At 39.5% G+C, this 16,218-nt stretch overlaps 1 protein-coding gene across 3 annotated transcripts in view; it reads left to right on the top strand.

Annotated features, from left to right (window-relative positions):
* The window catches only part of LOC134678731 (glucose transporter type 1), an 88,535-nt gene that overhangs the window by 38,413 nt on the left and 33,904 nt on the right, over nt 1-16,218 (top strand). For 2 of the 3 annotated variants that reach the window (XM_063537403.1, XM_063537404.1), the window contains exons 5-6: nt 12,486-12,651; nt 13,514-13,651. In XM_063537403.1, coding sequence (XP_063393473.1) covers nt 12,486-12,651; nt 13,514-13,651 — 304 coding nt within the window. Of the gene's footprint in view, nt 1-12,485; nt 12,652-13,513; nt 13,652-16,053; nt 16,095-16,218 lie in introns of those variants that run through there. The other variant, XM_063537405.1, reaches the window with a different exon arrangement.

The following is a 16,218-nucleotide window of genomic DNA, read 5'->3' as shown; positions in this document are numbered from 1 at the left end:
CAGGTTAGAGGCTTTTTATTCGAAATTTAAATTGGTTATTAACGTGCGAACTGGCAAACTGTACGCCGAGTTTTAGTAGCGTAAGGCTGGTTTAGTGTCACGCGGACCGTCCGTGCGGATCGCTCCGCACCGGACCAATATGTATTAAGTTCAGGGAGCGTTACAGAGCAAAAGCTGACGGGTCCGCGCGGACCACCGTCATGTGGTCCTGTCCTGGGCTATAACCGCGAAAATCGAAGTTCGGAAATTGCAGGGATTTTTCTCTGTAACTCTAATGACGCCTTCGTTGGAGTAAAAGAGAAAGATACAGCAATGAGCGAACTTCGGTTTTCGCGGTAGCCGCTCTGTGCCCTCTGTGGTCCGCGCGGACAGCTTTCTCACACAATTTAGCGGTGCAGAGCGATCCGCACGGACGGTCCGCGTGACACTAAAACCAGAGGGTCTACCCCGAACCACGTTCAACGTGTTGCCTCTCTGACGCACTTGTAAATTCGTACGTAAGTGTGACAGGGAGGCATCACGTCGAACGTGATTCGCGGTAGGCCCTCAGCCTTACTACGGCATATAGACGGATTGTCGAAGTAAATTATGTAGCTACTGTAAATTTACTGCCATCTTTCGACAGAAGGTTGAAACAGTTAGAACGCCATTTGTCTTTAATCATTATTCTTTCACTGATATGTGTTAACTTGTTAAATATTAATATATATTAACGCCATCTACTCGACAGTAGGCCAAAGGTATGGTGCAATCTTATTGGCGATGGCGCCATAAGGTTCAGCCTACTCTCGAATAGATGTTGTTAATATTAATATTTAACAAGTTAATACATATCAGTGAAAGAATAATGATCAAGTCAAATGGCGTTCTAAAAGTTTTATCTTCTGTCGAAAGATGGCAGTAAATGTATTGTAGCTACATAATTTACCATGACAGTAACTCTCGATTTCAAATTCTCTTTGCCACGGCTGCCTTAGCAGTGTCAAACTGACATATTCGCTAACGTCCGAGTACGAGCGAGATGCATAAAAAGTAAGTTAGCGTGTGCGTAAGCACACGCTAGCGAATATGTCAGTGTCAAAGTGGTGGTCGCCGTATTGTTTTTTGTTTCTTAAGATAAAATAATTAGGCCTGGTTATTTATTTTTGATTGACTCACATTTGAATGTTTTTATTGTGATAAGCATTCTTCTGCCAAGATATGCCGCGCTCGATTCAGAAAATGAATTAGATCTCTACTAGACCTCAACAAGTTACGATATGGATAATTTAAAGATATTTGTAAGATTGATATGTCAAATTTGACGTTTCCGCGATTCTGGAGATCCTCTTGAACGATTTCGACAAGTTATGTTGTGACTTAGATATCCAAGTCACATCTAGTTGATATCTAATGTAAATCTAGGTGATCTCTATTGTCTCTAGATCTTGTGATTATCTCGTTTCCTGAATACGCGTGATAGTCATTTACGGAAGTGACGGACTCTTATGGACGCTGTACTTAGGGTAGCTCAGTTCTGTTAGGGTATTTGAATTTGACTGTATTTAAAATAAATTATTTTACACCATGCATGAAATAAAGCACCAAAAGATTAATAGAGAAACGTAGACAGCAGTTATTTTTAGACACAATTAATAGTTTACAATCCGTACAAAACTATAAAGAGTACCTAGTTAATTTGATTGTAACGTCATATGCTAGTGTTTCATATATTCTCTATGAATCTTCTGGTGCTTTATTTCATGGATAGTGTAAAATCATTTATTTTAAATACAGCCATATACCCTATTATGTAAATAAAGAATAATTATTGCATCAGCAATTTCTAAAACAGAAAAAATCTACAGACATTTTGCACGAAAACGTATACAATTTTCGATCTACGTAGGTATTATTTAGCAACATTAATAACTTTAAAATTGGCAAACGAGCCGCGTTAACGATGCCGTGCCGCGAAATTGGTGATCGGGCGAAAATTGAAATTTCGTGTACCCATTACCATACTGTAGCTCTACTATGAGTTCCGTCAAGTTCCGTGAATGACAGTCGATAGTGAGAAAGTTAAGGAAAATGTATGGAGTAATTGTACAGAGCCTCTACCGGTCACCTAAAGAACTAAAAATTTCAATTGGTACCATGAGTTATAGACGTTTTTACGCCAGTTTTCCATACTTGCCTAACTTCACACCTAAAACGCTCTCTTTCTAATTATATAATGAAAACTGAGCCAGAATTATTCTGCGTAAATACTTTACGCGAGTAAACGTGACAGATGTTATCGAAAAATACGTGCGTTTCCAACGTGACATTTCTGTCAACTTGTAAACACAACAAATACGCAGATTTTTCACGAATATTAATGCAATTTTCAACGTAATATGTATAAATTTATAACAGTACGTGAACTTCAAGCAAAACTTTAAAGGGTAAATCAATTAATAGCTCGATAAAAGGCTGATTTAGTACAAAGGTAATGAGATATACCTGACATCATATTTTCCTGTTTCTACTGCTACATTTGCGAAGATCACATATTAGCTTACGAGCAGTTTTTGGTTTTAGGCAAGAACCAACATTTCCATGAAAATCCTGTTAGGATTAGGGCTCCAAGCAGGAAAGAAAAAGCTTTTAAACACCAAATATTTTAATTAGTTTCAAACAAGACTGCATACTATAAATGGCGTCTCATAGAAGAAGATCTACATTTTGTTTTTAGAATGACAATCGTAAACCATAGTCTATACTCTATTTTTTTTTGTTGACATTAACACCCTTCCTCAACAAAAGACGCAAGGTACCGACAGCAGAAAAAACAACTGTAAATTGAAGGAATATTTTAGACGTCCTTCAAACAAAAACGTCAGCAAATAAAACACTACGACCACATAGCGAACACAACACAATTAACCACTTTAAAATAAAAGAACACCTTACGGGTCTGTCGGGTACCATCTATGTAGATACTTTTAAGATTACAAAACATTAATTACAAATTACCTCTCAATCCTATTTGAGAACACAGGTCTCGAAAAATCACTTTTCCCAACGCTTTTGTAAACAGGTCAGCTAACTGTTGACTTGTTGGAATATGTTCTAGCAACAATAGACCTTCAGTCACCTTTTGTTTGACAAAATGGTACTTTAGATCTATATGTTTAAGTCTTTTGTTGTCTACATTATTTGCAACATGAATGGCCGACTGATTATCAATATATATTTTAAAATTTTGAAAATGCAGCCCTAACTCCAGAAGGAGGTTACGTATCCAGCACGCCTCCATTACCCCCTTCCCCAAAGCTACGTATTCCGATTCGGTTGAAGAAAGGGAAATACATTGTTGTTTTGAACAACCCCATGACGCTGTACAACCGAAAACCTTCATAACATATCCTGATGTAGACTTTCTGTCCGCCTTGTCTCCCGCCCAGTCAGCGTCCGTGTAACCCAATAGTGGGGCTTCTTCAGTAGCTTTGTAAATAAGTTTAGCATCTATGGTGCCTTTCAAGTATCTAAGAATTCTTTTAAGTGCCTTCCATAATCCAGAAGATCCCATCGACTGAAATCTTGAAAGGTAGTTTAGAGCGAAACAAATATCCGGTCTTGTGCCCAGCATTACATACATAAGGCTGCCTATAAGTCCTCTGCATTTCCTTGTCATCTCCTCATCATTCAAGTATCTCTGTGTGATCAAATCTATCTTCCTGCTGAAAACCTCTAACCACCAGTCTTGCCTTATATTGTTGCTTGCCATTCTCACCTTTCTTTATTTTAAAGACCCATTTGGTGTCAATAGCCTTCTTTCCTGCTGGTAAATCAGTCTCCATCCATGTCTCATTCCGTTCTAGCGCATCAAACTCTGCTTGTATGGCCTCTTTCCACTTGTTTTTGTCACTTCCTTCTATTGCGTTTTTATAAGTGAGTTGACTTTCGTCATCAACTGCTGTAAATCCCAAAACGTAGTCATCCAAACGCTTAGGCTTGGTTATCTGTCTAGTCCTCGTTCCTCGACCTGTTGCATTATTTTCATGTCCTGTATCAGGTCCAATTTCTGTATTTTAATCTTCCACAATTTGGTTGTCGTCTTCCACAATTTGGTTTTCGTCTTCCACAATTTGGTTTTCATTTTCCACAATTTGGTTTTCATCTTCCACTAGTTCATCTGGGGTTTCATATCCAGAAATATCATGCAATTGTTCAGGAGATGACTCCTTTTCTTCTTTTTCACTCATGCATGTCTGGAAAATACAGTCACTCTTTGTTCCTTCTTCTATTGTCTTGCTCTTCTTCTTTCCGTCAGACTTCTCTGTAACATCTTTTATAAATGTAACATCTCTGTATGTATCAACCATAGTTGTATTACGTTCCCAAATCCTATACCCCTTACTGTACTCTCCATATCCCACAAAAATACCATGCTTACTTTTAGCGTCCCATTTAAGACGTCTCTGTTTTGGTATATGGATGTACACCTCTGAACCAAATTTGTGCAATGTATTTATGTCAAATTCTTTGTTATACATCAGCTCGTATGGTGTCTTATTAGGTACCTTACTTGGTCCAGTCCGGTTGATCACGTATGCAGCTGTATTCACTGCCTCTGCCCAAAGTTCTTTGCCTAGTGCAGCTTCCTGTAACATTGTCCTTCCTGCTTCTACTAAAGTTCGCATGTCTCTTTCAGCCCGCGAATTTTGCTCTGGCGTGTAGCTGACAGATGTTTGATGGGTGATGCCGTTCCTGTTAAACAAATCCATAACATCTTTATTTATAAACTCTGTTCCACGGTCACTCCTAACAGTTTTGATTCTATGTCCCGTCTCATTTTCAAACTTGTTAACTAGTGTTTCGATCCTCTCTTTTGTCTCTGACTTCTGTTTCAAAAAATATACAAAGCGATAGCTACTGTAGTCGTCCTTACACAACAAGAAATATAGAGACCCACCTATGGACCTCTCCTCCATTGGTCCACACAAATCCATATGAACCAACTCCCCAGGGGCACTTGCCCGATTTGTGCTGCTGCTGAATGGTAACCTATGCTGCTTTCCTTTAATACAAGGTACACATTGCTCAGTCAGCCCTTCAAGTTTTACATTATTTTTATTCAATACTTCTTTTACCTGGTTAAGATTCTGGTGAGCCAAGATACTATGCCATTCATTGACGCTTCTAGTGGTTGCCAAAGCTACTGCTTCATTAAACTCGAAATCCATTAAAAATAGATTTTCCTTGCGATATGAAGTGCATGTTACTTGGCCCCATCTAACTAACTTACATAACTTACTACCTGCAATCAACTTATACCCTTTGTCAAAAGCACAAATTAATGAGAACAAGTTTACTTTAAGTTCTGGCACATACAAAACGTCAAACAATACTGAGTCTGTATATTCACAGCCATTGTTTGCCTTCAATTCTATAGAGCCAACACCACATACCTTTAATTGGTTGCCGTTACCAACCGTAACCCATCTGTTTTCCACCTCTGTGAGTTTAGAGAAGAGCTCCCTGGATTTGCACATGTGCTCGCTCGCTCCTGAGTCCATCACAAATGCACGTCCAGTCCAAGAGCTCTCCATGATGTAGGCATTTGGAGCCCTCGACACTCTTGGGTGTTGTCTTGCCCTGCAATCTTTATAAAGGTGCCCTACCTTTCCACAATAATTACATTTTCTATTTCTACAGTCACTCTTATAATGTCCGGCCTTTCCACACTCAAAACATTTCACACTATCATTTTTATCACCCTTCTTGACGAATCTTGTGTTGTTATGCTTGCTCACGAGCGCGGCGGATGTGGCTTCAACTTGCACTTGACTAGCTCCGTTGCGCTCCTCCTCTACCAATAGCCGTGCTTGAAGATTCTTCAAAGTCCGCTCCCCTTCTGCAACTGACTCCCATGCAGAAGTAAAGTGCTTGTAGCACTCTGGTAGGCTCATAAGAATCTTCGTTATAACCATCTTCTCTGAAACTACTTCCTTCAACGTCTTGAGTTTATTGACAATTTCATCAACCGTTGTCAGATATTTTGCCATGGGTGCTTCATATTTAAGGCTGTAAAACTTCTGCTGTAGTAAATGAATGCCCACCTTCGACTTAGAATCGTAAACAGTGACCAACTTGTCCCACATCTCCTTTGCGGTCTCGCATGTCGCTAAATAATGTAAAACTCCCTCTTCCACTCTTAAAACAATAACTTCTTGGGCTTTTCTGTCTAAAGCATCCCATTTTTCTTTCTCCGCTGTATTTGTCTCCGTACATACCTCTGTCACTACTTTATATAAATTTCTCGCTTTCAACACAATACTAGTTTGTAGCTGCCATGCTGGCCAATTATTTTCGCCGAGAATTACGGCCCTGCTGCTCTCCACTCTCTCCACTTTCTCCATTACGACTTACTTCCTCCTGTTCGGCCTGTTAGAACCGACGACACCAATGTGCGTAAAATTTGTCGTAATTACTTCTCTACTGTTAACTTTCCGTGCATGGGCCCGTAACCTGTTAGGATTAGGGCTCCAAGCAGGAAAGAAAAAGCTTTTAAACACCAAATATTTTAATTAGTTTCAAACAAGACTGCATACTATAAATGGCGTCTCATAGAAGAAGATCTACATTTTGTTTTTAGAATGACAATCGTAAACCATAGTCTATACTCTATTTTTTTTTTGTTGACATTAACAAATCCGGATGGCATCATGTATGCATGCGTATGCATGTATGCAATAAGAATTAAGGCTCATTACAAGGAGCGGTACGATATGCTGCTGCTTTTGTTGCTGGGTGCACACTGCACATAACACATATAAGAATACCGCAAGACCTATTATAATATGTACGCAAGAATTCCTACGTATTTTATTAAGTATTATCATCTTACATAGAATAAAACAAACAAATGTTCTGTGAGTTTATTTATTTTTCTTTAATAAGTAAGTATAGTTTATTTTCCGATGTTCAAATTCTTGTGTTTGATACCTAGGTAATCGTTTTTCATGTCAATTTGGTAACAGGAAATATAAAACTTTCTTCAAAAACTTTTCGTGGTGGTTTAGAATCTGAAAATTTAAATAAGGTTTAAACACATTTATTGCCAAAAACCCGCTGCGTGGGTTCATTTTGTATTGGAAATGGGGCGCTTGGCACTGAAATATACTCGAGATCATTTACTATAAAATTAAGATCGCTATTAAGGTCAGGGTCTGTGCGGAAAGAGAAGAGTCGTAGGTATAATGTATGGGCTCCCCTACATTTTACAACTCTTCTCTTTCCGCACACTCTATTTGATAATGGTACTTAGCAGTAGGAGACGGCCGTTGTTATGATGCGGACTGAAGCGGACCATAATATAATATATACCTATTTTAGTATTTTAAGATTTCTTCTCATGTGTGTACTATTTTCATCATAGGTAATAAATATGTAGCCAAAAGTAGCCTGTATAATCGCGCCATATACTTTGCTTCCTATTTTTTAACACGCAAAGTTATAATTTTAACTCGTTAATTAATGATGTTTACGTAATTATCATATTTTGCAATTTTTTTCTTGAATACAATATATTTTATTTTATACATTGTTTACTAATATTGATGTGTTTATTATTTTCGTAACTATGGCAACGTCAAATCTTAAAAAAAATTAGAATGAAGGTTGAGTCAGTAACAAAGTGACAAAATTGGTCTTAAAGCATTTAATAACTGGAGTGGTCATTGAGTGCTTACTGTTAGGATTAGGGTTCCAAGCAGGAAAAAAAAGCTTGTTTTAACACCAAATAATGTTTCTTAATCTCAAGCAAGACTAATACATAGTAATGGCGTCTCATACAAGAAGAAAGAACAACTACATTTGTTTTATATTGACAACCGAATAAATCAAATATCATAGGGCCCGATTCGGATTTTGAAATAGATAGGGTAAACCCTCCAGTAAATGAACACCCCCCAGTGAATGAACAAAATCACGTTTTTTGTCTAAAATAAGAAATATAGCAATTTCTTCCACTTGTCTTATTTTTTTTCTTATTAACAACTCTATTTCCTATGCGATGACAACCCATAATAAATTTATTTTCGTCCTGTTAGGATGTGACTGGCGTTTGAAGTTTACGTATTTCTGGATTTGAAGTTTTGTATGGAAATATTAGATCCCAGATAAGAACAGTATACGTTTGGAGCAACATATGAAGTGCTTATTTAATGTTTACTTGTACAAAGTGTAGTTATTTGGTTAGATTAAGAGTTGAACCTTCTATTTATGTACACTTTGTCGGCGTATTATGCGATTAAGTCTTTATTTTTTAGAGTTCCATTACTGGCTCATCAAATGTTCTGAAACCAGTAAATGAACAGTGTGTTCATTTACTGGTGTCGCGTAGATTTCGTTTTTTTCCCAAATGTATATGTAAATGCAATGGTATTGAGCTTGTTTTTTGTGATTCTGCATAGAAAACGATTCTGATTCATTTAGCCAGTATTGGAACAAACCAAATTTCTATAGTCCATTTACTAGATTTGTCATGCCTATGTATGAACAATACAAAATTTGGCTTGTTCATTTATTGGATTTCTACTAATTCTATGTATGAACAGTGTAACCACGAACAATTCAGTGACAAGTTTATTATTTTAAGCATTATTTGGTGAGCATGACCCCTTTTCATCAAAATATGCACGTTGGTTCTTGTTTTAATGGTTGATTTTATTTTTTCCTTTTGATATGTAACGGGTTTCTATGTTATTGGTGTTTAACCATCATTTTATTACATTCTAATCGATTCGAAGTCAATATGGAGGGATAAAAAGATATAAACGCTATCGCTATACCTATTAAAATAGAGCCGGAAACGGTGTTTGTGATAAAAATGATTATATTATGCTAATTAAAAAGAGTTAAATAATGTTCATTCACTGGGTTTTTCGGTGTTCATTCACTAGTTTTTATGTTCATTCATTAGGTTTTTGGGTAGTTTTTCGTAAATTCTGGTATAACGCAAAAACTATGAAAGTAATTAAAAATCGCAGAAATTACTTTCTTATTTATTAAATGAGGATTGATTAAATTGCAGTTAATTATTCCAATTATTAATGAATGCTGAGCAATGATTTTTCAAACTTGGATAATTGCTTAAGTGTTCATTCACTGGTGGTCTTACCCTATCTATTAGATATCTTTTAGACATCACCATCAAGATACTCGTAGGATAACGATATGTTTAAGATCTAACCTGTCAAATTTGACATTGGCGTGATTCTGGAGATACTCTTGAACGACTTCCTCGGGATTTGACTTAGAGATCCAATTCACATCTAATAGATATCTTACGCTATCTAACGTAAAAGTGACATTGGTTGCCCGAATTGCGCTGCAAAAGAGAACTAGTTGATATCTAAACTATAACGTAACTAGAATGGATCTAGTACGTGTCGTCTCTTGTGAATATCTTGAAGTTCGAATACGGCAGATACCTAGTCTATATTCTTTATTTTTTTTGTTGACAATATTACTCACCCCTGTGCCGAAAAACTTGCACAATTGTGCAAACTTTTGTATGGACTGACATGGCTATTTGTACGTTACGTACAAATCATGTAGAAATAGCAATACATTTGACGTCCCCGCGTTTTGTAAAGAAAATGACAGCGATGACATCTCCTTTCTAAATGCTCTAAGTGGCGGGTAGAGGTAAAGGAATACAATCTCCATGTAATTAATTAATGAAAAAGTCTCCGTCAAAAACCTTAAGAGGGAAGTATACTATAGTAGTACCAATAAAAGTCTGCAGCGGATTTGATAGCCCACGCAGCTTAAGTGTTATTAATTTCATAGAAGTTTGACGTTTGAAATGACACTTGCACTGCGTGGGCTATCAAAATCGCTGCAGACTTTTTACGGTCTGACTATACGTCGTAATCGTCCATACAAAAAGAGAAATCGTTTTTCCACTTCTAAATACGAGAAACTTCCATTCTTCATGATTTTTAGTATGGTATTGATACAATGAAAAACTAGGTTTATGGGTTTTCTTTTTTCGCTACTCTGGAGAGATTTAGAAAAATTATAATAGCTGACAGCGTGCCCAGTTTTTGCAAATATTCTCCCATAAAGGAGTTTTCTCATAAAGTCATAAAGGATTCTCCTTACCTCTACCCTCCATATTCACGGCTACCATCAGTATATGTAACATTACTTTCTGTGCATCTCACTTGCACTAATATGCGAGAGCGAGATGCATAGATAGTAAATTACGTAGACGTGAGAAAATGTGTCAATTTTCTTATTTAGTTCTTTAAGTGAGTCTTAGAGGCGCTGTATAAAACTCCGATATAACTCTTGCTCTGTTTTTTAGTATACTTAGAAAGGGACAGCATCGTTTGGAGTGGAGTGAAGTTAGGTACATAAGACCGTAAAGAAACGTAAAACGTGACACACGGCACGTTTATTCACCGAGTGTAAGTGAAAAATACTCTGCCAACTGATAGTAGAGCTACTGATAACGTAATAGTCGTATACGTGTACGGTGGAAGGCGTGGCTCGCTCCGCGATTTCGTCGCTTTGCTACAGGTACCTAAAAGTACATCCGTTCCACACCAATTTTGGTGGCTAGCCATAGCGGCCATATCTGTCAGTGTTGCCAACTCGGATTTTGAAAAAATGCTAGACTAATGTGTAGATTATGCCAAAATTATGCCAAAGTTTTTTGAAATATGCTACAACAAAATGCTAAAATGTCACTTGAAATTAGACACTTAAAACACATACATTTTTCACATTTGCCGCCTTTTTCTACTGACAAGATCTGCTTGACCACCTTTATATAGTCCGTCAGAGATGGGTAGTGAGTAAATACTCACGGGTAAATACCGAGTAAATACTCAGTATTTACTCAATATACCCGTATTTACTCGTTTATACCCAAATTGGTGGGTATAAACTATTTAGAGTGCTGAAAGGGGCATATAAATTTGAAATATAGGTGTATTTTGTAAGCCGCTACTGGATTAAGTACTCAAAATTGTAAGAAATGTATTTTTAAGTGGGGCACTCCATACATGTAACTAATTGTCACAAAAAAAAAATTCAGAAACCACCAACGTGTTGCACATCATTAAATGGGTCTTTAAAAATAACTGGAATGTATCTAAGAACATTTTTGGATAAATTGAATATTTTGGGAACAAAACCGTTTCGGAAGGCCAAAATAATGTTTATCTCTCTATAACTTTAGAACTAAAGTTCAGAAAAAATATGAAAACATATCGGGAGATTAGCCGTATAATAGAGTACAAAAAACAATATTTTGAACATCATCGGTTGAGCCATTTTTGAGTTTTCATTAAAAAACCCTTAATAAAAGGTCGTAAGTGCCGCGTAAACACACACTTTTTGCGCGACATGCAGTTATCTAGAACATCAATAGAATTTAAGTACCATATTTTTAATGTAAATACCTTCTTATTTAAAACAAAATTGTTAACTTTGCATTATCACAATTTGCCTCTCACAAACAATTACCTTTTTTTTCTAAATTAAGCGTCCTATATGCTTTTTATTTTATATATATTGTTAATACACGTTAGCACTCTTCAATAAAAGACAATTTTGTTCTTAAATGTCACTTTTTGAATATTTTATAAGCAATCGTTTTTACCCACCTAAATGAGTAAATACGGGTATTTATCGGGTGCTTTGAGTAAATATCGAGTAAATACTCAGTATTTACTCACCCCTACCCATCTCTAGTCCGTCGACGTCCATCCGTTCACAAAAGTCAAAATTCATATGAAAATATGAACCACATACCTAAGACGATGGCGCATATTGTTGCTGCCAAGTTGGTGCAATCTTGGCTTAGACTAAATTATACTAAAAAATATGCCAGATGCTAAATGGAAAATTTTGGTGCCAAAGCGAGTGAAAATATGCCAGATCTGGCATCATTTATGCCAAGTTGGCAACACTGATATCTGTCTTGATTGTAACAGACGCTACTACTATTATTTATTCACGGTGGTACACGTCTGCTTCACATTAACGGCCCAATTCGAACAATGCTTATAAGATGTCACAGCGATACGATTTCTCCTAAAGTACTGGACCAATTAAGTTGAAATTTGGTACACATTATGTAAATTCCTGACCCAAAGACGGACATCTTACGTAAACAAATGAATTTTTGGAGGCCAATTTTGGGGGGTAAATGAGTTAAATTAAAAAATGTGTAATGCGTCTCTCGTAATATTCATATTCATATTCATATTCATCATAATATGGCTCCTCTACACGATGGGCCAACGCCGGCCAATCCAAGGGACGCATTTATGCGTTAGAGGGAGCAGCAAGTGATATTGCTCTCTTTCTACCGCATGGCTGCGTCCCTTGGAGTGGCCGGCGCTGGCCCATCGTGTAGAGGAGCCATTAGAGAGTTAACCTTCTGTACCTGGTACTATTATTTATTCCTAGTCCCCGCTGACCTAGATTTTTATTTACAGCCTACAACGACAGGTCAGCGTGATGAGCATGAACCTCTCGCAGAAGCTGGACGACCTGCAGCGAGGCGACCGCCAGCTGGAGACGACGGTGGCCCTCTGCGAGATCCGCACCCAGCTGCAGGAGCTCACCAAGAGCGTGGAGTCATGCCAGAGCGAGGTGTCCGAGGTACTGGCCCCATATGTGACTCAACAGCTGGACCTGCGGAGCAGACGACGGTGACCCTCAGCGATCGCAGCTGCAGTTCGGCAAGAGCGTGGAGTCATGCCAGAGCGAGGTGTCCGAGGTACTGGCCCCATATGTGACTCAACAGCTGGACCTGCAGAGCAGACGACGGTGGCCCTCAGCTATCGCAGCTGCAGTTCGGCAAGAGCGTGGAGTCATGCCAGAGCGAGGTGTCCGAGGTACTGGCCCCATATGTGACTCAACAGCTGGACCTGCAGAGCAGACGACGGTGGCCCTCAGCGATCGCAGCTGCAGTTCGGCAAGGGCGTGGAGTCATGCCAGAGCGAGGTGTCCGAGGTACTGGCCCCATATGTTACTCAATAGCTGGACCTGCGGAGCAGACGACGGTGGCCCTCAGCGATCGCAGCTAAAGTTCGGCAAGGGCGTTGAGTCATGTCAGAGCGAGGTGTCCGAGGTAATCATTGAAAAAATACATTTGTGTGTCAATTATGTACAAAGTGTGTCATAATCATTATGTACAAGGCCGTAGGCGAATCATCATTTTTCGCACTTGCACGTCCTTACCGAGCGGGACTCGCAACAGTAGTGCAAGTAGTATTACGCATAAAGGTACGGTACCCGACTTTCGGCGCGATTCGGGAAATGAATTAGAGATTAACTAGATACGATATGGTAAAGATATGTGACGTTCCACGGCAAAAGGTACCTTATGGCGACTGGCGCTTACGTCGCATAGCGCCGCAATAATATTGGAGCGGCGTTAATAATAGCGTAAGCGCCAACCGCCATAAGGTACCTTTACCATTCATAATTTCGTCTTTTTCTAACCGACTCCATTTTCCAGGTGAAACGTGACATGGTCGCCATCAAGCAAGAGCTGGACACCGTGCAGCAGGTCAAGGAGGAGATTGAGGAGCTGCGAGAGTACGTCGATCGGCTGGAAGAACACTCGCAGAGGCGGAAGCTGCGGCTGCTCGAACAGGTGCGCTTACACCTGGAACAACTGGACATTTCAGGTGGTGATAGTGCAGCTTACGTGGACCGGTTGGAAGAACACTCGCAGAAGCTGTGGCTGCTCGAATAGGTGCGCTTAGACCTGGAACACCTGGAAATTGCAGGTGGTGATAGTGCAGTCTACGTGGACTCGTTGGAAGAACACTCGCAGAAGATGTGGCTGCTCGAACAGGTGCGCTTAGACCTGGAACACCTGGAAATTGCAGGTGGTGATAGTGCAGCCTAAGTGGACCAGTTGAAAGAATACTCGCAGAATCTGTGGCTGCGCGAACAGGTGCGCTTAGATCTGGAACACCTGGAAATTGCAGGTGGTGATAGTGCAGCCTACGTGGACCAGTTGGAAGAATACTCGCAGAATCTGTGGCTGCGCGAACAGGTGCGCTTAGATCTGGAACACCTGGAAATTGCAGGTGGTGATAGTGCAGCCTACGTGGACCAGTTGGAAGAATACTCGCAGAATCTGTGGCTGCGCGAACAGGTGCGCTTAGATCTGGAACACCTGGACATTTCAGGTGGTGATAGTGCAGCCTACGTGGACCGGTTGGAAGAACACTCGCAGAGGAAGCTGTGGCTGCTCGAACAGGTGCGCTTAGACCTGGAACACCTGGACATTGCAGGTGGTGATAGTGCAGCCTACGTGGACTGGTTGGAAGAATACTCGCAGAGGAAGCTGTGGCTGCTTGAACATCTGGGCCTTAGGCCTACAACCTACAACAGTTTTTGTATGATTTTTAGGGTTCCGTACCTCAAAAGGAAAAAACGGAACCCTTATAGGATCACTCGTGCGTCTGTCTGTCCGTCTGTCCGTCTGTCACAGCCAATTTGCTCCGAAACTACCGGACCAATTAAGTTGAAATTTGGTACACATATGTAAGTCTGTGACCCAAAGACGGATATGTAACGTCAACAAATGAATTTTTAAGATAGGGGCTACTTTTGGGGGGTAAACGATAAAATTAAAAAACAAAGTTTTGAAAACTATATCGTGTTACATATCAAACGAAAGAGCTCATTTTGAGAATCTCAAATATATTTTTCTTATAAATTTACGTCCTTTACGATAAAACGTTTAGAAGTTATTCAAGAAAATAGACAAAAAATGACCATTCCCCCCCCTCTATCTCCGAAACTACTGGGTCTAAAATTCTGAAAAAAATACACAAAATAGTCCTTTACCTAAAGATGTCAGGAAAACCTATCAGAAATCTAGAGTCAAGCGTGAGTCGGATTTAAGAACAAAAATGCGGTTAACGTTTTTTTAGGGACACAGCCGCAATGGTTTAAGTGAAACGTGATGTAGACAGCTATTGCGAAGGCCCTAGGCCGATATCCGCATAAGGCCGAAGGGCCGAAGCTCCCCAAAGAGGCGTGACTTTAGCTTCAAGCGAGAGTCGGACTGAAGACAAAAAATGCGACTAGGCTGTATCTGGCACATAGTCGCAATGGTACTTGTAGTACAGTCAACAGCAGAAGTTGCTAAGCGGCCGAGGTGTTCAAAATTACCTTGACATGCTCTTATTGTTTTAACTATAAAGTCGCGTCCAGATCATTTTAAACCACTCTCCCGCTTAGCAACTTCTGCTGCTGACTGTACTGATTGATTAGGTTACTATTGTTACGTGTTTTAAAAAGCAGTAGGTATACAGGGTGGCTAAAAAACAAACTAAGTGTATTCCCGTTGCCAACGTGCAACCTTGAAATCGCGAAGAAAAATTTGGCTGTTTCATACATTTTGGCTGGTCCGTTTTCTATGGGAGGATACTTCTATTTTCGCGATTTCGGGGTTGGTCCCATACTAAAAGTTGCTCAGTATAATCCCAAAACCTCCTTGGCTACGGGAATACACTTATTTTTTGGTCAACCTGTAGGTATTATCTCTCTTCGGTCTTCGCTTTTAAAACACTTCCGGAAGTTGTAGGAAGCGCGACCCGTCGGACGCTCGAGTTTTCAGCTCTACGCATTTGGACACTTGTAGGTACTATTGTTCGGCATTTAATCTTCAGAGATGTAGAGATATGCCACCACGCCAGACAACTTCATGTTACATCTGGTTTTTGATTGACCCATTCGTGTTTTTCAAGACGGTTTCACTGACGTCACGGTTCACGTACAAAAAAAATTTGAAAATGTGTGATGTACGGAACCCTTGAAACGCGAGTCCGACTCGCACTTGACCAGTTTTTTAGGTTTGTTTATCCATAACTCGGTCACTTCTGGTCTGGACCGATTTTGATAAATCTGGGTATACAGATGTAAGACACACGTTCGTACGTTTCCGTGAAAAACGATGGAAAATAATTATGCACTAGGTACACCTGGATATACAGATTGGTCCCGTTTTATAGTTTTTCCTTATTTTTTTCTAGCCTCCGAACAAGTCCATGGAAACAGAGAAAGAGAAACGTCGAAAAGTATGTAATAAATCTGTCGTCATCTGCACGTTGGTCATCACGGTGCGCACCGTAAATGTCTGTGTACGTAATCTTATGGCTCCTCTACTCGATGGGCCAGCGCCGGCCACTCCAAGGGACGCAG

The sequence above is a fragment of the Cydia fagiglandana genome, chromosome Z, assembly GCF_963556715.1.
Source record: "Cydia fagiglandana chromosome Z, ilCydFagi1.1, whole genome shotgun sequence".
NCBI lineage: Eukaryota > Metazoa > Arthropoda > Insecta > Lepidoptera > Tortricidae > Cydia > Cydia fagiglandana.
The sequence above is the reverse complement of the archived record's forward strand: the minus strand, read 5'-3'. Positions and strand labels throughout refer to the sequence as shown.